Consider the following 26,613-nt stretch of genomic DNA (forward strand, 5'->3'; position numbering starts at 1 on the left):
AGAAACTAACAAAATTGACAATTTCTTCCAATATTTAAGCATTCCATATTTATTTACTGCTAAATCACATAACTTTTTCAACATAACTGTGTAGGTAGATTCTCTTCGTACTTCGAAACGCCGAAGCTCTTGTTTAAACGCCTTTCGTATTCGCACTAATCGGAAGACAGAATTGGCCAAATAGGAGAATTTTCGAATAATAGAACAATCAGTAAATTTGAATTCGTTCAAATAGAAATTAACGAAATCGACAATTTGTTTCAATATTTAATCCTCCGACGAGTAAACATTTTTGGAGAATACACGAGGTTTATGAGTGAGCTTTGTCCCGTAACATAAACAATCTTTTATTTCTTAATATACACCCCGCGTAACACTTTTCACGATTTTTCAAGTACTTGCGGTAATCCGACAAAAACATATTTTAAACAAGTGTAAACAAGAAACAAAAAGTTAAATAAAAATTTTTCTTAGTACTGTCAAGGCCCCTCTATAAGCTAATATTTTTTAAAAATTAATCAACCGAGTATAAACATTTTACTGAGCCCATTTTTTCAGGGCGTATATATGCGCCCTCCGCAATCAAAGGGTTAAGAAAGGTGCACCACTTCTCCTTAAGAAGACGATGCTGAACCTCTTGAGAGAATAAGCCTAAGAAAGTAAAGTAAAGACTAATAAACAGTATGAAATGTAGGAAAGCGTAGGTGCCTGCGTTCCAAAACCCATGTAATTGTTCCGTATTAGGCGCCGCGTATAGCCATTTATAGGACTCGTTTTCTTAACACGCGATGCCATTCGCGAATGATTTATTCCCTTAGGCTCATTGTTAGCGTTCTGCTGAATTTAGCACCGTAACCAACCGTTTCGATTTCTCACTGTTCATTGCTAGCGTGGTAATCACTTGTGCTGTAATTTACGTCGGTAAATTGTACAGCATCAGAACAGATTTAACGTCTCTGTCGCGTTTGTATACGGACACCTCGTCAAGTAGAAAGTTGCAACTGTTGAAGAAACGATGATCTCGATACAAATTTTATAATTTTTCACGTGATTCGTATATTATTTCCCTTAGATGTTTTTTTTTTTTTTAAACATAGATCAAGGTAAACATAAACTTCTATTGCTGGTTGTAAGAGCAGTAGTGAAGGGTTTTATTTATGTTGATGTTTTGGATCAAGATGAAAACCATTTACAGGATAACTTTATACACTATAGAATTTTTAAGTTAACAGATACGAAATGCTTCTGTTACGTTATATACGATAAATTCAAATGCATTTTACGCGCATTTGGCCAATTAAACACAAAGAAAACATTTATACAAATAAATTGGATATATATATATATATATAGGTAATCACAAAATTTGCTTCTATATGAAGATTACAAAATAATTAACGATTAATTCATCCAGTACTGTTTATTTTTTATCAGACTTGAATGGAGAATACAGAAAATGAAGCAGGCAAAGGGACGAGATGCAGCTCAATCGTTACTTCTAAGCATAGCCTCGTATTATTTTTACCCAACGTGAATATTCGCATTTCGATTCAATAAAGTGCAAGGAGACTCTCCGACGACGCAATACCGTGACATTTACGTTTATGAAACAGTAGGATCATGCTATCACCGACGTTTGTAAGCAACGATTTTCCTTTGTAGATCCATACTCATCTGGTGAACGGCAGACCTGGTGCCCTGAATCACAGCACGACCCTTCAAGAATTCACTAAAGCTAAATACGTGCGGCTACGACTTCAGGGTCTTCGACGTAACGGGGAAGCGATCGTGGACAAGAAACGAGCATTTTACTCGATAAAGGAAATTAATATCGGTGGAAGATGCTTGTGTTCCGGACACGCGGCTCGATGTCGGTACAGCGTTCATCACGGGGTGAGTAAAAGACTTTGTTCCAATTTCGTACAGCTAAACCAATACTGTAAGAGTTTGAAAGATAAATTTCATTGATTTATCAATTACTTGCGCGTTGTCGTAAACAAAATTTATAGAATAAGATGTCGCGTTACATGTTGTTTGGTTTTTGAGAGAAACTCGGCGCGGGTAATAAATATTAGGCGGGCGGAAAAGAAACGTCGTTTCTGCGAATCTCAATACTTATTTAGCATTCATCAGTTCATTGATTTTTATCGATCAGGTATTGAAACGCACACTAGATGGCAAAGTTCCGTTGATAACTAGAACGATTATATAATTAATTAAAAATAAAAATATATTATAAATATATTTGTTTGAATTTAATGTAAAAGAAACGACATCGGATGTTTTTCGGTCCCCCTAATAATTTGGACGTAAGACAAAAATATGTTTCGAATTTCAAATTAGAAATACGTAGACAAAAATATATTTTAAATTTTGTATTACATTTGTGACCTAATTTATGTATAGACAGAAACGTATTTCAAATATTAAATTACATAGTCAATATCATTTACATGTTGACAGAATGATGTATTTCAAGTGTTCAATGACTTGTTCGATACTACTTGCTAGTATAGATCTCTAGTATAGATTTTTTTCGACACAAAGAAAGTGTAATGTGTAATAATCATTCCAAATTTAGAACGAAACTGACAAGAATAGAGGCAAGAATATAAACAAATAAGAGCATGAACTGTCGTAATCCATACGATCGATATTGAAAAATATTTTAATCGCTCTTTATGATGCTAAAATTCATTTATAAATTGATGTCAGGTATTCATAAATTGTTGGTAAATCCATACAATAAATTATTCTAAATGACAATGCTTGCACTGATTAGCTCCGTCGATGATTAGGTTCCTCAATTCATAAGCATCGATTTTAAATTAATTTTCTCCCCGATAGTTTTGATTGCAAGTTACTGGCTTTTTTATGTTCGCATTATTAATTACGAGCAGTACCATAATTCCATGTCTGGAAGGAAATAATCTACATTTCAGTATCCTGTTAGGGTTGGGTCTTGCAACAGCAATTAATATTAGGCCTCACCTATTCACCGGTATCTAGGTTACTTTTCTGTGAAACTTTTTATTCGTTACGCGTATTTATAGTCGCATCAACTGCTAATGGTTGTTACCGGGTTCTACCTCTACAGACCTAACTCAGCTAGGCATAAATAAAATCGTACATTATCTGTGAAATTTATTAACGCTGTTAAATTCATCCTATTTATGGTGTAATAAAAGTTTGCATCAACATTACTTACCCACTATCCATCGATATTTTCACGTTTATACAAACTCGAGAACTTGTTTCATTTTTACCGAAATATGCATATAGTGTTAATAATTTAACACGATTCTCCGTGAAAAAATTTGAATCCGTTGATGCTTCTTTTTTCTTTCGATATGTATATTATTCACGGTGTAGGTTCAAGGCTTACTTTTCCAACAAATATGGATTTTATGATTCACACCTTGGCTTCAAACGAATTGGAAGCACTGTAGTTTACACGTTGACTGTCATTAAATTAGAGGTCATAAAATTCGCACATTAACTCCCGACAGATTACAAATTCTGTAATTAACACATTCGTCGGGAACCCCTTGAAACCTGTTCCTCTTAGTTAGCAAACCTCAATTTTTTGTTCGCTGAAATTTTTATTACACCCCTATAAATACCTAAAAAAAAAAGGGGTTCTTTACAAAAATTGAATAACATCAAAAGGAACTGGCTATTCAGTGAAATTAAATCGACGTTAAAATAAATTAAAATATTGACCTTCCAAATAAAATTCGGAAACGAATAACTCCAATTAGAGCGACCAAATAGATAATTAAACGCACAAGCGACACGCGTCTCTAAACGGAAACGAAAAAATGTAGAAAGCGAATCGTCGCGCAGTCCAATTTTCTTCGAACTCGCATCTCTAAAGTTAGATTTCGCGAATATCTCAGATTCGAAGGGGCAGCCTCCGAAGCCCAGGGAATAAATCCGTCCGAAGTGCCATAAACTTGTCAGACCTTTGTCTGCCAACGCTGCTAATGGCAGGATTGCCTTTTGCTTCGAGCTTGCTGTTAGAAAGCCGCGGTCCCCCGCAGAAACTGCCGTACATAACATTAGCTCAAGTTCTGTGATCGCACGGGAGTCAGTCTAGATTTTCGAATGTCGTTAGTTTTTGCTTACGCGATCTGTCTGTTTGATGAAAGATCGAGGCTCTCTGCGCCAGATAATTGAAAGAAGGGCAGCAAAGAAATATATTCCGGGAATTTGTTAGAGATAAAAGTGACTCGTTAATTACACACTCGACAGTTTAAATTTAAAGTGTCTCCTTAAATTGTTTGGGGAGACAAGGAAATACTCTAGTACGATATAATAGAACCTCTATTTAATTAAGGGAATTTTTTTAGGAATACTAAATTACATTTTAATATACCAATAATATAATATAAGAGTATTATATTATATCGTAATACTAATATAACGAGTATGATAAAAAGTAAGCAATAGTAATATAGTAATAAATAAAATAATTTTCTCACAACAACATAACAAAATTACAATAGGAACTATTTCAAGCAATTTTCTGTCGTGGAAAGTGATTCCTTCTTAATGACAAACCTCAATCGGCGATTCCTCGACTACGATTGCGTACAGAGGAAAACAATAACCAACACGAAACATTATTCGCTCTTTCGTGGAACGCGATTTCCCTCGATGGCGAAATTATGCGATCGTAGAAATACAGATTCTGCATACTGTTGGCATCCTTGAATGGATATTCGCCAAGTCGAGTTTTCCTAGCAGTCGCAGACGAACAATCGTGGTGTTTTAGTGTCCTCGATGGAGGAACCGAGAGCCTTGTTAATTGTTGCGAAACGTTCTCCATCGTGAATTAATCAGCCACGCGTTTGTCGCGATGTTTATGACTTTGACATGCAGGAAAGTTGGAAAAAAATTGCTGGTCGGTGTTTACATCAAAGGACCTACTGATATTCTCACGTGCCATTGTAGTTTTCTCTCAGTTCACGAGTTACTTGTTTTCCACGTGATGAATGCTCGTTGAGCTCGAGACATTATCTAGTCGATCGCTCGAATGGATTTTAACAGAATTTTAGTTCAAGGATAATGTGCCACGGGAACAATTGTAAATCTTGAATCTAGTAGATCTCGTGTATCACGTCGTGAATGAATGTAGAATAAAAATATTTTTTGATTGATTTCATATGCTTGGAATTATTTGGTATTCGCTTAAAATATTTCAAAAATGTTCTGGTTTTTTAGTTATATTATATTTATACTGACGCAACTATAAAATAATGGCATCCGAATGAATCGTAGTACCTAATAGACACGTTCCATTTTACGGTGAAATTTTGAAGTATATTGCAGACCAGAACCAAGCTTCTGTGGATTCCAAAGATATGGCAAAATATAATACGATTTCTATGCTTTTTCTTTTTTAAATATTTACCAAAATATGATGCAATTTCTGTACTTGTTTTAAAACCATGCCAAGACATATAAAAATATATGTGTATTTATATATATATATACACACATATATATACGTGTATATATATATTTATACTGTACATTGTATGTTGTAAGTAGATTGTATGTTGATTATATGTCAGAGTTTAATTACATTTCTGTGAAGGTTCTAAAAATATACAAAAATATATTAAAATCTCTGTGAAGTTTTTTAATGTGTACCAAATCATAATTAAATTTCTGTTATAGTTTTAAAAATATGCCAAAATGTAATTGAATTCCTGTCAAGGATTTTTAAAGCATAACAAAATATATCAACTACATGCTACCACCATTTATTAAAGACCGAAGAAAGTATCGATATATCGCAGTATCATAATATCACAGATTTAATATTATAAACGACATTATCGTTTAATTTAATAATTCTAAATACATGTCCATATAATGGCTACAGCAACACTGGAAGGGTTAATGGACAACAAGCGTCGCCTCCCATTACGGACACCGAATAACGAGGTCCTTGATCTTCTAAAAAATTTACTTGTATCGCGATCGAGTGGCGATCGAGCGTTTTTACAATATCGTCATTGACTTTATAACGGACCGATTAGAATCGGCTTTTGGCAATGTTCACCGCAGCAAATTGAATTAGTTTTTGGACGGTTCTGTTGCGCGATGCATCCGAGGATTGGCACGTAGACCGAATTGCAATCGCATTGCTGAATACTGAGCCAACCGACCGAGCATCTCAAATATTTCAGGTTACGGCTCAATCGAACTGTCATCGTCAATCATATAACATTACCATTCTTCCTCATTCGCTCTTCTTCGAATTACGAATTCGCTTTCCAATTTAATTATTTATTTTTAATATTCACTTTCTATTATCAAAGGTATTATGTAGATACGTGTATCCTGCTTTTTGTACCTCTTTTTCTCCCGTTCAACGTTAGCAGAATGCCAAATTGGTTCTTCTGTAAAGTATTAAAATCCGAGACCTCTACAGATTAGGTACACAATTATTGATTCTTGTACAAAGTGACGATGTCGTTAATCAAGTTCTCTATTCACTCATCTCACTAAATCATCCGATAATATTCTATCGAGGTACTCATTAATTGTTCTAGCGATAGGCCTACTCTTATGAATGACTGCCGTCATTCATGAAAACACAATAAAGCTTGTTATACATCGTAAAAAGCGTATATTACGATTGGCTGTTCACATCTGTCTCGCCACAATATCGTCAAGTTACGATGCAAACATGACTCGTGTGTCTTATCGTTTATAGATTCGTAATTCTAGTACCATACTATTACTACGTAGAGGAAGTCGTTGTTATTCCATTAAAATTATTTATTACGGAGCTCTACGTTCGGAGAATCGATTAAAACTTTTACTTGCAATTATCTCAACCTCTTCAGGAACGATTTTTCTTCGCGCTTTTCTTATATCTCTAACTGTACATCGGAAGTAACATTATCAGCGCAGCCGAACCATACAATTTTTTACTCCTCTCGTTGAGAGATTCTGTAGCGAATAAGTTATTATCAAATTTTTGTTCTGTTTATTATTTACAGTAATCCTAATCATGAAAAACTAAACGTCCACATGTGTGGCCAAGAAGAGGTTAATTTATGACCTTGTAAAGATTGCAGACAAAACTGCAAGTATTATACATTTATAAAGCTCCGCGATACATTACTCGAATGTAACACGAACAATTAATATAGATTATACGAATGAAATATCATTGTTTACTGTAATCTCGAAAAATATAATTCGACTACAAAATTCTTGAACTATCTTATCCATCAAAATACTTTTCTCATTCCTACCGAAAGATCGTTAATTTTGTATTTTCTGTAGCGTATCTAAAACAAATACAAGGCGACGCATTTTAAATGAAATTTCGAGTTAGGGGTGAAAGTAACTATCTATAGATGGGATGTTGGATACGTAATGCTAGAAATGGAAGCGATATTTGCAATTACTGGCCACGTGTAGCGCGGATGAAGCGCCCGGAATTTCTATCGAAACATAAACGAAAAAGCAAGCCTGATAAATTTAAAGATAGCAAACACGAGGTTGAAGCAACGCGTGTGGTTTCATTGTGGCTTTACGTTACGTCTCATAAAAAGGGGACTGTAAGTCGTCTAGTGTATCAGAGTCTCTACACCAGAGTGCTCGATATTATTTATTGCCGCGATAATAGTTATCCTATGCGCATGCTTGCTGCCGCGTGCAAGTCGTTCACGCTGCAACAAATAACTAGACCTTGTTTTTGATAGTCCTCCTTCGGCAGTATTTTCTGGAGTTGATGTTACGGGCGGGCAACCGAGAACACATTTATCTGTGCACCGTATACCGTTCGATCGATTTTTTTCGAATCTCACTCTTTGAAATTACATCTATTGGGTCGATGCATAATTATCCGACTTTTTGTTTTCGTACCGTTCTGTCGATTAAAATTAGTCGATTAAAATGTACTTTTTGTTGGTTGCGAGAGACATCGTTTTCAGAAGTTAGTTCGTTAGCATCGATATCGGTGATCATATCAACACATTTGCAACTGGCAGATACTTTTTAAGATATTTCTAATACCGAGTTCTGATAGAAATAATAAAATTCCCACAAACTTTCAGGCCGTCGCTTAGCTGTAAATAATTAAAAAGAAACAAAACTGGCAATACAAAACGAACCAAATGTCATGCGAAGGTCAACATATCGAACCTCGATGGATTGATTTTTTTATAAGCTATTAGACTGTGTAGTGAAAATATGCAGTTCCTGTCGTATGCATAACTGCAACGATACGCGTAGCGTGTCTGACCATTATCTCATTCTACTTCAGGACTTCAGCCCGTTGCACGGAGGGTAACGTGTGGGATTTTCGTTTCTTTTTAATTATTTAACCATATTCCAGGACTCGGACCGTTCTGAAACTTTTACATGTGTCACAAGTTAGGAAGAGGTACATATGATTGCAATTAAACATGAAGTATAATGTCACAAATAGCCGTATTTTATCCGAACAAAGTCATTAAGGTCCTTTGATAATACTTATTTGGTTACATATACATAAATAAATATAAGATAAAGTTTCTTCCCCTAAGTTACTTTTACAATACAAATAGTAAAATATTGGGCTGTCTGGAAAGTCCATGGCGATTTTTAGTAGACGGTACAGGTCTGAATATATCGGAATGGCTGAAAACAAATAAAATGTGTACATTCCTTAACAGGTGCAAAAGTTGTGGAACGAAATGGTACACATATATAATTCAATGAATATACATCGGAATACAAATATGCCTTTGAATTTTTCTTAAAAATAGGCACGAACTTTCCGGACGACCCAATAGTTGAAAATTACTCATTATTACAAAGTATTATTCTTTATCCCGATTAAAAATTTTTAATTATCTTAACGTTGCTGTAAATTTGTAATTTTGTTTCCTTGTCTTCGTTTTAACTAAAATTCGCGCAAGCCCGCGTGCGAGTATATCTATAGTCGTCACAGTCTCTGTACCTTCTTTTGGTACCCACTAACAACTTCAGGAAGCAATCAACGAGTGTTAGCGCTCGCTACGTTCACGAGTATCCATCTTTGATCCATTACACTCAATGGGATAGAATTCGCAGGCAATTGAGCTTTATGCGAATTAATGTCCACTGATAACGGCCCCGGTTATCTTAACGTTCCTATAAATTTCGATATGTCACAAGGGGGCGATTGCACGCTCGTTCTGTATTCTACTTGGGAGCGTCGCATGCGCGTAGACAGCGGTCAGATAATCTGTACCGCGATACATAAAGAAGCATCCTCGTTGATGACTCGGCCATTGCGATTCATAAAGCGCGCTTGAACGTTTGCGCTATGTTCTCCACTGTCCGTTACGGCTTCTGTGTTAATTGATTTAAAAGCTGAGGAGAAATCATCTTAAACCGGAAGTGCAATGGAGTTTGCTCTGTTCCTTTCTCGTTTCAATTAAATTTCCACACTGGTTTCGTATTAAACCAACTTGCTCCATGAAATAGCCTCGAAACATCAGCCCCTAAATGTTAATATGCGCATATAGAACAGAATTTAATTCGCAAAGATTTATACGTAAAATCGTTAACTTTCGTTCGGTAGTAAGATTTTATTTGGATTTACAGGGTTCTGTTTATCCAAAGTATCATAGCTGTATCTCTGTTTTATTCGAAATCTAAATCCTGAAAGCTTTTTTGCAAAACATTTTGTCTAATCGATAGTCTTTGCCGAGTCGATAATAACACATTTGAATTGTTTATCAAGATGACACAAATTATATAAAATATTTTAGCATAATACATAAGTAGCTTGTGTAAGAGACACAATATATATTTTTATATTCTAATTTCAGTTATTTTTAACCTAGGTACTGTTGATAATATGAACAAAATGAACGAAATTCTACAAATTCGTTTATACCTTCTTTCTTATTGTTTATACATCATTTCTGTTACCGAATACGAAACAAAGTAATTATTAAGCAATTTCTTTGAAATTTTTATGTCACTTTCAAATTAATTGTATTAGTTTATAGCGATATTAAACTTGTTCTATTAAAAAGAAAATTTACGATCTTCTTTACGCGATAATTCGTGACTCAAAATGCTATAAACTTACCCCCTTTAGTAATTGCGATCAATTTGAACTACGAGACATCTCGTAGTTGCCAGCGAATGGGTTAAAAACAAACGAATTACTCGGGTAGCTTGTTCGAAGTGTCTCAGAAAATATTGCATGGGACAAATTGATTGGCCCGATTTAGTGCAGGCATGTCATGAACTAGGTAGCTGCTAGAAAAAAAAAAAAATATGCGATGTGATTTATTAAAATGTCGACGAGGTTGAATGTTCATGTATCGACCAGTTACGCGAAAGATTGACAAGGTTCCATTAAGAAGTGGTATTGTTTCTCAGCATCAAGAATGCGAATGCGAGCGCCACACGTGCGGTGAAAGATGCGAAAAATGCTGTCCCATGTACAATCAGATTCCGTGGAAACCTGGCACAGCTGCGAAGGGCTTTCACTGTGAGAAATGCAACTGCAATGGACATGCAACCTCATGCAGATATGATCAGGAAGTGGCCGATGGAAGAATGTCCATGGACATTCGTGGGAAATTTCGTGGCGGTGGTGTCTGCATTGATTGCACAGTAAGCTCGAATTTGTCAAGAAAAACCGATTCAATTTGTCGTCGATTTGAAGAAACGAAGTGTTGCTAACGATACTCTCGCTGTAGTTGTAGAACCGACGGAAGACGTAAAGTAACGTAATTAATCTTACTGTTGATGATGGAATCAAACACGTCACGAATAGAGGGTTTTTCAAAAGAGATATCGGGTGTTTGTCTTTTTTTTTTTCTTTCTTTATTAGAACATAAACGGTGTAGAATATATCCGATATTTGTTATTTTAACACTAAACCAACCGACGTTCATTGGTAATTATTTCTACCGTGATGGGATAAATGACTAGTCTTAAAGATACTTTTTCTTCTTGTATAATTTTATTTTACATTACGTATGATATTTTCTTCTTGATCAATTTTTATTCTTGTATAGCACAATTTAATACGAATCTTTAAGGGGTACTCTTTCTTTTATCAAATTTCGAGGAATTTTTAGTGATTTTTTTGCGACCAAAGTAATTGACATAAACTTTTGAAATGCGGTACATTCATTTATAGATGTATATGTATAAAAGATTCTATTAAATTTATAACTGACCTGCTGAATTTGTGTCGAAGTTATGTAAGTACAATATTTTACGTCACGACAATGGAATGGGTCAAAATTTTGTGTCTTTTTTTTTTTTTTTTTTTTTTTTTTATCGTAATTGATGTCATTGACATATTTCCCGTAAGTAAGTATTATTAAAATTTTAACGCGGTATAGTCCATTTTGGTGGCCCGAAGCACTAAAAAATGATCTCGATTTATGCATTACGAATGTGATTATCGTATGAACCAGGGAGAAGCTATTAACAGAAAATTGACAGAATGACAGCATTTCATACTTCATACTTCGTTTTTTTCTTTTATGTGTCTTCAGTTGCTCGAAAAAAAATACTAATTTTTATGATTTATAAATATCACAAATATCGTAATTCGCGCCATAGACAGGTGTGTGTATTTTACATGAATGCAAAATTTTGAAATCGCTCTGGAATGTGAGTTTCGAGATAGCGCGTTAACGTGAAAAGCAGTGTTTCGAAAAAAAAAAAACGTGTTCAATGAACCTTCGACGGTTCGTGTTGTAAAATATAAATAATTATAAGTTTGGCAATTTTGACAGTTTTTTTTTTTCATATTTGATTACATAATTCGATAGAAACATTTCGAAGACTTCGAGCAACAAAAATATCGATAAGAAAATAATCTATTTTTAGGTCCAGAAAAAAAGAGCATCGTCTTGATGTTATTCGCTCGAAAATAACCATAGAAATTTTTTTTTTATGCAGGAAACTTGTACCAGTTCTTCTAGTACTAAACGCTCGAAATGGTTTGTTTCAGGAGCACACAGCTGGTATTAATTGCGATAAGTGTCAAGATGGATATTACAGGCCAAACGGTGTTGCCCCTGATGCACCTGAACCATGTTTACCGTGCAACTGCAACGTACATGGTAGCACAGGGTACTGCACTCCCGATGACTCCTTCACGCACATGGGAAAGGTAGAAACATACTTACACTCAGTGACCTATGTCAAAAGTTAGAGTTATTTTACGCATTTAATTAGTAATTAAATTGATACCCAAATATTGTTGATACGTTCATGGTCTACAAACATAGTTGTAAGTATCATTTTGCGACTATAAATGACAGTTTAGCTCCTTTTTCTATGCCATAATATTACCATTTCTTCTTTTTTTTTTTATTATTGCCATAATACAAAACATCTTAAATGGTAAAAATGTCAATAATGACGATGATATCGAATCGCACTTGGTTCAGTTTTTTTATCAATAAAAACCAGAAGTTCCGTGAACATGGAATTATGACGCTGCCCGAAAGATGGCAAAAGATTATTGATAAAAATGGACGATACATTACCAAATAAAAATCTGTCCTTCTCTACAAAAATTGTGCTGTAATCTCTTATAAAAATTCGCAATTACTTAGTTGCGTTAAAATTTTAATGATACTTATTTAAGGGAAACATGTCAACGACATCAATTACAATAACAACAAAAAATTAAGACACAAAATTTTGACGATATTTACCCCGAGAAGGATTCCAAAACACGTTGCCGCTAACACATCCGTCTATCCTGCATATTTGCTTATTTTCGTAAAAAGACTTGTATTTGTACGAAACTGCGATACAATTCCAATTGTAATAACAATAAACTTCACAATGATGTTACGCAAGACGTCGTTGCTTCCGCTAACCGCATCGATCTTAATAGAATTAAACACCGATTGTGTTCTAGGTAGCAGGTGCGTGCGATTGCAAACCTGGCTATTCCGGCTACAAATGCGACCAGTGCGCTGCTGGTTATCGTCAGTTCCCCGACTGTATGCCCTGCCCGTGCGATTCCCGTGGGATCCTTCCATCTCACGACTGCGAAGGGGACTGCCTCTGCAAGGCGAACGTCGCGGGCGAATTCTGCGACAAATGCAAGCCGGGATACTTCGGCCTGACTAAAGAGAATCTCGACGGTTGCGTTCCGTGTTACTGTTTCGGAGTCAGCGACCGTTGCAGCGTAGCGAAACTGAGTTATTCCGCGGTAAGTCTTCGTAGAAAAATTTCGTTGTTTTACGATAAAGATGGTCTGAATTCTATTCAAATGATACGTAACGAATAGAAACACTGCGTAATTTACTGCGTGATTTATTAAACTCATCTATTCGGTTGAAAAGTTATATCGGAAGGATGTTATTCGTTCTACGTGGAGCGTGATTCGATTTTATAAATGAAATTATGGATTTCGTAGGACAAATGACGGAATGAGAATTCTTTCGTGTTTTATTTCTTACTCAAAATTTGTTATCTAGGTGAGAATAAACACCTTTGAGTGCTTTGAGACTCTTATATACAGGGTGTCCCAGCCTAAGTGATACAGAGAGCTCTAACGACAAAACTATCGGCCGGATGCAAAATTTCAAACATGGAAATTGCATAGTAAAACGGGGCTCATGTTTCAGCCGGAAGGAATTTTTGTTAACTTTGTTATTTAACGAGATATGATGGTCAAGTTTCGTTTTTCAAATAGAACTATATATATTTTTTATTATACCATGCGATGGTACAATTCAAGACCAATTCATTCATGTATACGTCCGACTTATACTTGATACAAGGATTATTTATTAATCGACTTCGAAAAGGACCAGGTTACTCAAGGCGACATATATATATTTATACTCTTTTTTGAACTCAAATATTGTTTGGTACAAGACGCACCGTGCGAGACTCCTGTTATACCGAGCACTGTCTCGAAATAAGCAACTCGGTCGGGACCGATGAGTTGCTTATTTCGAGACGATACTGTACTACTTTCGATGTGCTTCTTCCGATACGTCGATGCTTTTTTATTATTGGAATTTTCGGGAAAGTGGGAGGGTGGGGCATCTCGAACTGTATAAACAAAGAAAAATTGACGCACAAGTAAAGCGACACGCTGAAAACTGCTTTTGACGACTCAGTCTCGGCAAAGTCTATACTGGCACGTGAAATAAACAGGCAACCCTGACTCGTCGCTCTATGCCAAGGGTGTTAAAGATTGCACTTCGATATAAACGAACGACGGCAAGAAAATTTGTATACGAATGGGTTCTGTGATCCGTGGAAGTTAGGGGGCGAGAAATAATTTGTATACCTGTTATAAAACGGTTATATAGTAATTATTGTCCATTTTCGCGAATTATTTCCAGGTGTCGTCTTTGGAAAATTGGCTAGTCACCGACATGAATGCATCCCGTGCCATTGTCCCCGTTTTGGACACGGATAATGGTTGGCTGACGGTGGCAGCCTTTGAGGTCGAGTACGATAGTCCTTTCTGGTTGGCCCCGCCAATTTATTGCGGCAATCGTCTCTCGTCTTACGGCAGCAATATTACTTACTCTGTCACCTGGGTCGTTATGCGCGGCGACACCAGTGGAAATCCAACCGCAGGACCCAACCTTATTCTAGTTGTAAGTATTCAACGCCATATGAATGGTATTACGAGCGAGAAATTTAAACACGTTGAAAGAGAAGCATATATCGCTTTCGTGTTAATGATAATTCATGAGACACGACCGATTCGGATGTTCGCGTTAATTTTATTAAAATTAAATTTCGTATAACCTAGGTTATTACGTACTCGATCCTTCTACGATCAGAGCCTAGTTTATTTATCGTTGCTGATGTCATCTTCCAAGTAATTCACACTGTAAATTAAAATGTTGACTTTCCTGAAAGCTGGCGTCGTCGATGCCTTCCTCTATCCGCTCTTAACTCTTTGACCGCGGGATGATTTTTGCTGGAAATTCTAAGAGGTGTAGAAGTATGAATATAAAAAAAATATCAGCTTATAGGGTACGATAAGGCGGAACTTTTTTATATTTACAGTTTATTCGGAGAACGTTTAGTTTGCAAAAATAAAAATTAAAAACTAAAAAAAGACCTTTTTCCTAAGATCTCGTAGTGGTTCGATCCTGTTGCTGTTTTCTTAAAGAAAAAAGCAACGGTTGAATGATAGAAATTAAAAAAAAAAGTATCACCTTATAGAGAACGATAAAACGAAACTTCTTTTTATATTTACATTCTTTTTCGTAGGACGTTTAGTTTCAGAGATAAAAATTGAAAATTTAGAAGACCTTTTTTTCTGAAAGAACAAAACTAATCAAACATTCTTCTACTCGAACAATTTCGTTATTTTCTTACGAGGAATTTCTTTGTTTACGACTACCCAAGGCACTTCAGATATCGAGTAGTAGTTAGACCACCCTGTACATTTCTTTCTCTCTTTTTATTTATAGGCGCTTAGTTGGCTCCGACAGGCAGATTGCAATGATTACCATTTTTGTAAAATTAATCTTTCGGTCCTGTTGCTTCTCAGGGTAATAACGGCATGCGGATAGCTTACGGCGAGGAACAATATAATGGCCAGGAAGCGGAGATCAGCGTTCCTCTGCGCGAAAACGGCTGGTATCACGTACGCAGCGAGGTTCAAGATATTCCTACCAAACTAAGGAGAACCGAATTTCGAGGAGATCCTGTTACGAGGGTACAAATGCTGCGAGTTCTTGCGGATTTGAAGTATCTAATGATAAGGGCGCAGTATCACTCTGTCCAGATCGAAGGAAGGTACGAAACAGAGCTCAAAAAATATTCTCCGAAAAATGTCCCGAAATAATGAATAAATAAATTCGTTAGACATTCGACAGTAGAATATGTATCGTTTCCTCCAGCATACTTTTAATTCGATGGTTTACGTTTCGACTAGGTCTCTAGATCACTGACGATGAGATCTTTAGATCGCGAGATAATATAATCTCGTAATAATTTTCACTATTGCATGAATTTTATTTGTATGTATGTATGTATGTATGTATGTATGTATGTATGTATGTATGTATGTTTATTGCTTCCCCGCAGAGTTACAAGACCTCCACCTCCTTTTACAAAATACATCTTACCACTAACATCATCCTTAATCGCATCAATTTTACCTTTCAAAATAAACATTCCCTTTACATTGTTTACTTATATGTAAATTTATCGATAGAGGAGAAATTAGAATTATCGGCTACTCGTTTTGTTATTTTATTTCCACGTACATCCACGATGAAATATTTTCAACTTAAGGTTATTACGTTACAGTCTCCAGTTTGCAGTGCTGTCGACAGGAGCAGTCTCAGTTAACGGAGAGAACAATAGCTTAGTCGAGTTGTGCGAGTGTCCCGAAGGATACACAGGACTCTCCTGCGAGGATTGCGAGTGGGGATACGTGAAAGTGTTAAAGAACGGGACGGATCATCGGGACCAACACATGTGCGTCAAGTGCGATTGCAATGGACATGCAAATACTTGTGATCTCGTGTTGGGAGAATGTACGGTGAGTACTGTTGGTTTTGTCTCCATCCTTGCAGACTTGCCTAACATTGATATGATCTTAATATTGATTATAATAAAAGGTTTTCAAAAAAAAAAAAAAAAAAAAAGGCTTCAGATTTTCTTTTTAAACAACACAAATGATACGGAGCACATATTATTTATTTTAATTGAAATGAAAATGTACATGATTACGATTAAATGTAAGAGATGAGACGCTGATAAGAGAATTTTAATATTACAAAATAAAATCGTAAACCCTTTTTTCTTTTTGGGAAAACCCTTTACAATATGCACATTGCTATCATGAAAATTATGAAGTGAATTCGTTGATAATCGAATGGTAAGTGTTCGTGGAATTAAAAATAAAACAATAGTACCGGTTTATTTAAGCACGATGTTTATTCTCTATTTTTACAAAAAACCTCAACATTTTATCTGTACATGTCTCCTCTGTGTCTTTTATTGTTTTGCAATTATACTTTATAAAATATTAATCTGAGCATACGCTATATTTCACGTACAGCGACATAATTAAAATGAAGTATCTGTTAGACAAAATAATGTCAAAAATAGAAGATAATGGATTATAAATACCTTGTGTTATTGAACGTGTCATTGATATACTAATAAACGGTAGTAAATTGTAATTTGTAGATATAGCGAAGACACAAACCTGAGTCAACTTACGTAGATTCCTTCCTTACCTCGAGTAACTTAACCGTCTGGTGGTATAGCAGATATTGCAAGATAACTTCGACGAAACTTACCATAAGGGTGATTTGACTAATTTCTCATAAATTTAAAGTGGGATAACAGAAATGAAATCATATATGTACGTATATACTGCATAGCTAAATTAGATTAACTGTCAGTGAAGTAGATTACAAATATTTGACAGGAACCTATTCAAATTATCATTAATTATTACTTCGGAAGATTTTCAACAGTTCAATAATTTGATAATTAGTAATTGAAAATTTCTAGAAGTTTTTTTTTATGGAAATTATATTTCGCGGCACATTGTAAGCTTGCGCAATCGAAGATATCTAATTAGACTAACGTAAATGTATTATATTTACCAACTGCCAGTACCTACTACTTCTGAATTAAAAAACTTTTGAGACATACATAATGTTTCATTACTTGTTCTGCTTACTAAATCTAACAAACATATTCATTTTTAACATCAAAACCAACATAAAACTATATTATCAATTCAACCTACATTAAAACAGTTAAGTTCAATTTTTGTAGGCACGTTCGCGAGCATTTTATTTTCCATAAAGGTCCGCGATCTACTTGTTATATTTACAATAAAATTTTGTTTATTCTTTCTATTCAAAATAAAATTAAAAACTCTATAGCGCAAACACATTCGGTTCACCAAATATGCAATGAAAAGGAGTAAGAAACAATTTCTAATAAGAAATTACTTTCTCTCTAATGAAACTTTTTTTTTCACGAAAATAAAAGATCTCAAATTGCAATTCCAATTTTGTTCAACAGACTTGCGAGCACGATACCGTGGGGCCTAAATGTGACCGTTGTGCTCTCGGTTTCTATGGTATTGCCCTCAGGGGTACACCGAACGATTGCAAGAGATGCGCCTGTCCACTTTTAAACGAGTCGAATAACTTCAGTCCAAACTGCCAGCTCGACGATCCTACTGATATCGATAGTGGATACGTTTGCACACAGTGCCCGAAAGGATACACCGGCGACCATTGTGAGAGGTAAGCCTAAATAATTGAACTCGCATAAAATTCACTTTCAAGCGACAAAGGCGAGAAGTTTCGCTTAATTAAAAACAGGGTAGGCATCGATTTTTAACTTGAATCGGGAACAAAATATTGCGATCTGTTAGATTCGGATTTTGATAAAATTTTGCACGCGTGTTCGATGGTCCAACCTAAGAACTATGCTATACTTCGTAGTTTTAGTTGATATTAAAAGAAAGATCATGAGTAGGGGTGTGCGGGATTCCCGTAAGATATCCGGGATTCCCGAAAATATTCGGGATTCTCGAGTTTATGCGGGATCCCGAGTTGATTCGAGATTCCCGAGAATACACGAGATCCCGCAAAAATCCAGGATTCCCGAGAATGTACGGGATCTCGAAAAATGTACGGGATTCCTGACAATGTACGCGATATACAGGGTGTCCCAAAACTCGGGGAGGAGCCGGAAATGGGGGGTAGCTGAGACGATTCTGAACAACAATTTCCTTTGCAAAAATGTCGGATCTTATTTTTCGTTTAGACTCCTACATATGGGGGCTCGTCCGGGATGGGGGGTTACAGCGGCAGAGGACCGGCCAGTGACGATGAGTCACGATGAACAACAATGCCACGCGAAGGACGGTGGAGCGGGCAACAATGAGGCGTCGAGAGAGAACAACGTTCCAGAAAGAGAGAGGGGAGTACACTCGCGAAAGAGGGCGCGGCGCGCACTGTTGTTGAGACGCGAAACCCGAGAGAGAAAGAGAGAGGGGAGTACACTCGCGAAAGAGGGTGCGGCGCGCACTGTTGTTGAGACGCGAAACCCGAGAAAACGGACATTCGAGGGCGAATGAATGTCAATTCAGGACCCCCATTTCCGGCTCCTCCCCGACTTTTGGGACACCCTGTAGAATAATATCTGGGAGTTCCGAAAGTATTGTTATTCTTGAAAATGTCAGCAATCCGAATGTACGAGATTTCGAAATTCCCGGGAATCCCGAACATTTACGGGATCTCGAAATTCTCGGGAATCCCGAATGATTTCGGGATTCTGAAATCCCGATCCCGGGAGAAGTTCCCGTCCCGACAGGGATCCCGCACACCGCTAATAACGAGGTCTAGTTCGAGACACTGTGGTAATATTTGCGTTGAATTTTTTGCGTTTTTTTTTCAACAGCTGCGACATAGGATTTTTTGGAAATCCTTTGATCCCTGGTGACACTTGCGAGCCGTGCCTTTGCGGCGGAGGTCCTTGCGATCAGGAAACAGGACGCTGCCTGGAGTGCCGTGGCAATACAGAGGGCTGGAAATGCGACAAATGCAAGCAAGCTCATTACGGAAATGCGTTGGAACAGAACTGCTTACGTGAGTACCCTTGGTTGAATCTGTTTCACCGCTGCTCCGATATTATCGGAACGATATAACGTTCCATTTAAGGAGACTGGGCATTCAAATTGCTCCGAAATGAATGAATCAATTCCCAACAAAATGAATGCAAGTCCCGGCTTTTCCTTTTATAGAATGTTTATATGCATCTTAACGAATATTTAATTAGATAAACGTGCGCTAAAAATAGCGCTACACGAAGCTTATTGAAGGACCATTTTTAAGAATATCGGATGGTATCACAGGATGATTTAAGGATTAAAAATAGGATATTAATATTCCCTTATGCATGGTTATTCTAGAAACCTGTACTTTTAAACTGAACATGCGAAAGAAGAAATTAAATCACAGGTGTCCGAGTAACGGTTACAAGACGATGACATTCCAGTTTTCATTATGAAAGCGATTGATTTTACTTTTTTTTTTTTTTAAGAAGGGCATTTTTCAAAAAGTGTTTTCGTAAGTTGAGTAAAAAATTATAAATTTCCAAAGTAGACATTACGAAGGAAATTTCGGTACCTTTAATTTGGAAGCACGGATTATTGCAAAGTCAATAGAGCTTTTTAAAAGTAGTTCATTATTATTGAATCATTACTCAATGGCGAAAAATCGAAAAAAATAAAAACGCTCATAGTGATTTACAAAGAAAAAAACGTACTAAACGATATGTCACATTATATTGTGGCCTTAATTTTTGGTGACACAAAATACAGCAAAAAATTATACGAGAAGTCTCCAAACAGCGTACGTCAATATTAACAAAGGAATACTACATAACGTATGAATAATTATGGAGATAATCGCTTTATTTAACGATGAGTAGAAGCCATGGCACAAATCAAATATTTGCAAATTAAACGAAAATCAGTTGTACAGTCATTCGTCATCTTGCACCACTTTCCCGTACAAAATCTATCTATGAACAGTATTATCGCATCCCTGAAATGTGTGCAAGAAGAATCCTTTTTATAGCAATCATTTCTCGATCCTCGGGGGTTGTAGTTATGCCTGATTGTATACAGTACGGTCTTAGCGATCCCGAGGTACTCGAGCTATAGCGAGGCCAGTGAACCTCAACAAAACATATAAAATAATGTAATGTAAAAAGTTAAAGATTCATGTCGAAGGAAAAAATACATACGCGCAAGACTGGTGATTTGTAACAAGCACAACTGGGCCAATAGGTCCACTGATCAATGTAAAACAGATTACGAACCTTTACAAAATACAGAAACAAACAAACGAGCAATCGTTTCTGAATCGGAATGTTTTAATTCGTTCTTTATAACGTAAAGAAAAATACCCGCAAGGGAGTACTTGTTGAGGATAAAAAGAACCGCTTCTTTGACAACGATAATGAAAATATATATATTTGCGCGTGTCAAAAATAACAAAAAGAAGGTTTCAGATTTCGATAAACGTGTTTGCTATCTGACAAAATAAAATAACCTCGACCCTTTCGGGAATCGACCCATCGGTTTCGAGGACTTCGCAAACCTATATCTCAACAGAACGCGACAAGGCTTCCCCATTCCGCGAGCGTATTAATTTAAAAATGAAAATGGCGTTGTTGCAGCTTGCGACTGCGACCCCCTCGGCAGCAATTCCGTCGAATGCGACGAGAGCGGCGGTCAGTGTCCCTGCAAGCCTTTGTTCGAGGGTCGTGACTGTTCCTCCTGTATCGAAGGTTACGGGAACGTGACTGCAGGTTGCCGGGAATGCGACTGCGACGTGGGTGCCCTCGACGAGGTCTGCGATCCCGTAACCGGTGAATGCAGGTGCGCGGACGGCGTCCTTGGCTTCCGGTGCGATCGTTGCGACGTCGACCATTACGGCTTGTCCGTGGGAGGCTGCAAAGGTAAGTACCGTTCGAGCATTTTTCAAGAATGTCGCGTCATCCCGCCAGCCAATGTCTTCTCCTGCGCGAGTTTAAGGGTCAATCCGGACTCCGTGCGAGTTTCCGTTCCGTGGAACACAAGTTCAACGTAATCTTCCGTATCTCGCATCTTTACATCCTGCAGCCTCGTGGCTTGGGTAAACCATTAGTGCAAGTGTAGTCGTATATTTAGTCGGATAAACCGCGGATTCCTCTTCTTGTTTTGGCTGGGGTTAAGTCGAGCTCATAGTCGTTTGATTCCTACTTTACACGAGTAACTGATGCATTGCGTAGCTGTGAGTTAATAATGCTGATCTTAAGGATTGCTGAGATACCATGAGAAGTGGTTGAGATTGCACCGTCACTGGTCATGTTTCATAAAATTTGTGAATGTTGCGGAATGCTCTAGATTCAGAGAAAATACATATCTGTAATATTTAAAGGGATAAGGGAAATCTTGCGATGAGTACACCCCAGATCAAAAGTATATGGACACTTTCTTAATTGAAATAAATATCTAGTCAAAGTTGCGTTTATAACTATTAATAAACGTCTATTAATATCGATTATATCATTTATGTTTCGATATGTTTATGTTGCATTAGCGAATTTATTTTATTAGTAATTTTTTGTTTGTTAATATCACGTTAGTAATGATGAAAGACTGTAGAGATAACTGGATAATGTTAAAATTTCTTTTACCAAACTTGGATAATATTAATTTCTTCGTTATATCCGAAGTAATATCGTCTCATTTATTTTGTAATATTTCGCTATAAATGTTTCTGATATATTCAACAATTTTTCTGATGTTTCCTATCTAAACGATCCCATTAGTTCCACTGTAAAATTTTATATGGCACTCGAAACGTTTAACATTAAAATATTAATTAATTTAAACGTTTAACATTAAAATATTACTCGTATAAATACTAATCCTATATAGAATTTAGCAACAAAAGTTGTATAGTAATAACTCACGGTGTAAATTAATTATTCATCGAAGATAGTAAATGTCCACACGTTTATGAACGAATAATAATTTCTCCAAATGGTTAATATTCTCGTATCACTTCAATTTTATTTGATTACTAATACAAATATTGGGACAATGAGAAATTTCTAGTATAATATTTTACAACGTAATTCGCCGATACTATAATTATTCAAATCTTACTTTTCCAAGCGAGTTATCATTTCAATCATTATTCATAAAGCATAGAAGTTGGTCAGTTCCAAAATACTCAGCATTACATAGATTCGCCGAGAATTGCCATTTCTGCCGCGCAGGCGTTGCCATTTTTCAGCGAATAACGCACCGCGAGCGCCAGAAATCGTATTCCAAATCCCTTCGAAAGTATTTCCAATTCTAACGAAATCTCCCGGAAATCGCCCCTTTCGCGTACCATAGTTTCGTCTGCTAGAATGCGAAGTGTAGGTTTCTGGACGTAGGAAACGGCGTTTCGTCGCGCAACACCGCGAGGAACGCGATGTTGAGTAACGCATAACGCTTCGTCTTGTTCTAACTAAGCCCTGGATGTTTATCTCCTGGCTTCTTTAAGTATGGGGCACTTATCCGACTGGACGGGAGTCGTGAGTTCAGAATGTTACTCGAGATTTACAAGACTCGAACCACCCTTACCCAGCGGAACACTTCTAACGTACAATTTCTTTCGCTTATTGTTAGTTTTAATTTACGATCGTGATTACCGTGTGCGGTACCGTTTTAGAGGTTGCAGGTTCGGAGCAACAAAGTCCAATCTGGAAGCCTAGAAATTCAGAGTGTTTGTAAATGTTGGAGGCGAGTAAAATCGTCCATTGAAGTAATTGCAGATTTTTCTTTTTTTTTTGTGAAATAGTTGAGGTTTTTTTATTTTTATACAGAATATCTAATAACGGATGGCACCCATACTTTTTAGAATTGATACATTTGCGATACCGAGGGTGAGTGACTGCTTTGGTTTGTGTGTATCCGGTTGAAGCAAAAAAATAAAAAAAAAATCAATTTAAAATTCATCCCTCGAGAGGTTACGTGCGTAACAGGTGATTCGATTTTTTAAGTAACTGTATCTAGAGTCACAAGTCACTCGCGGATTACGCAACTTACACGATCCCTGGTTATAACGACGATGACGAGGATGGAGAAACTGGAGAACATTAAGAGCGTTTACGCGAGCATTGGGCTTCACGTTGAATGATTACGATTTATGGGATTCTTTGTGGTAGCTGATCTACGAGGCCGATCTTGAACCTCCTCGTGAAACCTACCAGCGATAGTAGACTTAAAGGGGCCTCCACAACTGACCGCATTCTATTTCACTGACAATTTTACACAGCGACACACTTTTTACACTTGCAATTGGTTCGTTTCTAATATTTCGCTGTATGTATGTTACCATTACGTAATGTTCTTTGGAACAAAAGATACGAAAAAAAACGTCAGCTGTGAAAATTCTTCGACGAATAAATACATTGATATTTTTAAAAATTTAATTTGGAAAATCAGACTTCGAAAGGTTAAACCTTTCCTGTCGAATTAATACGTAATATTTCATTATTTTACACTAAAATAAGGCAACTCTGTTGTTCGAAGCATTTGTTACGTTTCAAATATTAATCAATAATAAAAACATTCTATAGTAGACAATAGAAATATAAAACTAAAACCGCGATAACAATAAAAATAAGAGAATAATAAACTATTGTTATTTTCTTTCATTTTGACTGTTGGCCATCTTTCGTAAGAGGATTTCCACGCTAGCTTCTAACGCAGAAGAAAACGAAATTATTACTTTATACCCTTGCAAGTTATTTCCTGCAAGAAAGCGTGAGATCGAATCCTTATTTACGATTGGTCGAAACTGCATTCGAGACACCGTATCTCACAACCGCTCCGAGATACAAGAACAGATATCATAAGATACGGCGCAGGATTTTAGCTCGCTTTAGCTCATTCCAGCCGAGCCACGACTTGTCCGAGATGTTAATTAACTTCCTGCGACCACGGCAACGCGACGCTTCTTTCTTTCTCGCCTTCGAACGACACGCTTCGTTTAACCTAGTCAGCTCTATTTAACTTATAGACGCGTCCTTTACGCTTTTCTTTATCCCGCAATTCGCCCAATGAACTATTTATCGAATTCGATTTCTTCCAATTTTAAGTTACATTTGATAATTCGACGGGCCATCACTGTCACAGATAGTTCAACGAGGTGTTCTGATTTAACCAGTTCAAAGAACAACTTTTTAAAATTATATTTGCAGAATCTTCAAAATATTGAACAGTATTCATTAATTAGAAATTTTGGTTTTCTTGGATCTTTAGTAATATGATATAAAGTAAAAGTATATTATTTTTCTAAAACACTTAAGTTTGTATACATATGCCATTTCAACTGCCTATTGATCTTTAGCCGGCGTTCAATGTATTTAGATTATCCAAATATTGTACCGTATGACCATATAATCTTTAAAAGGAACTGCTTACATCATTATTGTAATTAGTTCCGGTAAATATACGTATTTAAATAAAAAATATACAACCATACGTTTCTCTAAATAAACATTTTCGAAGAAGACCTAATCGACAGGAGTAGAAATATTTATACTTGTAGAGGCATAATACACGAATATACTAATTATTAATTTATAAAAAATGATATAACATCTGAAGGTTGTCTTCATCTATAACTTATTTACGTAACTCGGAATGTAAAATTATTATTCGCTGTATGAACCAAAGGGGATATTCATAAACCGTTCATCATTTCTCATATCGATTTGGATGCCGAATAATCGATAGTCTATATTCGAATGTATTTTCAGGGCACTGAAAAATTCCAATGAAAAATAAACGCGAATGTCAGAAATAGATTGCAACGACGACCCCAATATTCCGTGGTCTGCCACCACGGTTATCCCTCTTGAAAGCACTCCTCGCGTCAAACATTTGCATATCGTGAGACAACTTTCACGGAGACGACGCTAATTCATTCTGGACCTTCTTCCATCGACCAGCCACAATGGCGCGTTGTCCGAACGAAGCGAATTGCGATGATTTCGCACTAAGGAAGAATCGCTTGAGTGACTGATGCTCCTCGAGATCCACGCCGAAGGCGGCTGCCTCGTATTAAAAAGCTAACTCGATTGTCCACCTACACTTTCCTCCGCGTTAAACAGCGCACCTTCGTTGTATGCCGATGCGCGAATATATTTTGCGTTATTAACGACGAGAGACTGAATAAACAGACGACCGTGAAACGTTTAGCACACGTCGGTTCTTTAAAGGACTAAGCAGTGAAATTGTTCCAAAATACAATAGAATTTCGATTGTCCGAAGTAATTCGGTGGTATAAAGGGAATTTTCGGTTAACACGTTCGTTGAGACTGATCGTTCGGACTGATACTCGTGAAAATTTCTACCAAGTTCAAATTTCGTCTCGAGACTATCGAAGATTAGATTAGAACGTAACATTTGTCGTAGCGTTTAATTTCTTAACCTCGTGAAACTCGCGAATCCCATCCACATTTATTTTTATTAACGCCTCACCTTTGAAATTTTCTTTTTCAGTTCCTCGATGAAAAGTCCTGTCGCCCATGGTGACGTGACGACCAACGTGTTAATAATTCTTTCTAGTTTCTTAATGTTCATTAGGCTACGCGCTAGACAGCCACAGTAGCATAGGCTACGCGCTAGGCGGCCGCACACTGATTGGTCGGGGTTTTCCGTTAATATCTCCTCAACGAAGCCTCGGACAATATTTTCGCTAAGGAAAAAATTCTTTCAAATCATCCCCCGAACCACCTCTTTCAAGGACCTTCAACATTTTCGGACCCTGTATATATTGGCATTCTATATGCGGAAAGGGAGATGTGTGCGTTATCGGTGTACGTAAACACAGCTAAGAAGACTACTTAGTCGACGATAAACGGTCTGTGAAAACACACGTTTCTAAAAGAGATCAGTCAATTTTACCTTCTTCCAATTCTGCAACATTTTGTATCTAATTTTCACTAAATGTATTTTCAAATAGTTCTTTATTCGATCCCTCGCAATCCATTATTTACCTTTAAATGTAAGGAGACTACTCGGTCGACGATAAACGGTCTGTGAAAACA

At 36.7% G+C, this 26,613-nt stretch overlaps 1 protein-coding gene across 1 annotated transcript in view; it reads left to right on the plus strand.

Annotated features, from left to right (window-relative positions):
• Positions 1-23,287, plus strand: part of LOC128876622 (laminin subunit alpha-1-like) — a 95,894-nt gene extending 72,607 nt beyond the window's left edge. Inside the window, exons 5-14 of the mRNA XM_054123134.1 lie at positions 1,663-1,893; positions 11,984-12,145; positions 12,905-13,201; positions 14,349-14,609; positions 15,518-15,765; positions 16,282-16,516; positions 18,022-18,248; positions 19,411-19,598; positions 21,196-21,477; positions 23,226-23,287. Of these exons, the coding sequence (XP_053979109.1) occupies positions 1,663-1,893; positions 11,984-12,145; positions 12,905-13,201; positions 14,349-14,609; positions 15,518-15,765; positions 16,282-16,516; positions 18,022-18,248; positions 19,411-19,598; positions 21,196-21,477; positions 23,226-23,287 (2,193 nt within the window). The remainder of the gene's footprint in view (positions 1-1,662; positions 1,894-11,983; positions 12,146-12,904; positions 13,202-14,348; positions 14,610-15,517; positions 15,766-16,281; positions 16,517-18,021; positions 18,249-19,410; positions 19,599-21,195; positions 21,478-23,225) is intronic.
• The last annotated feature ends 3,326 nt before the right edge of the window (positions 23,288-26,613 follow it).

This window comes from Hylaeus volcanicus, chromosome 1, assembly GCF_026283585.1.
Source record: "Hylaeus volcanicus isolate JK05 chromosome 1, UHH_iyHylVolc1.0_haploid, whole genome shotgun sequence".
Lineage (NCBI taxonomy): Eukaryota > Metazoa > Arthropoda > Insecta > Hymenoptera > Colletidae > Hylaeus > Hylaeus volcanicus.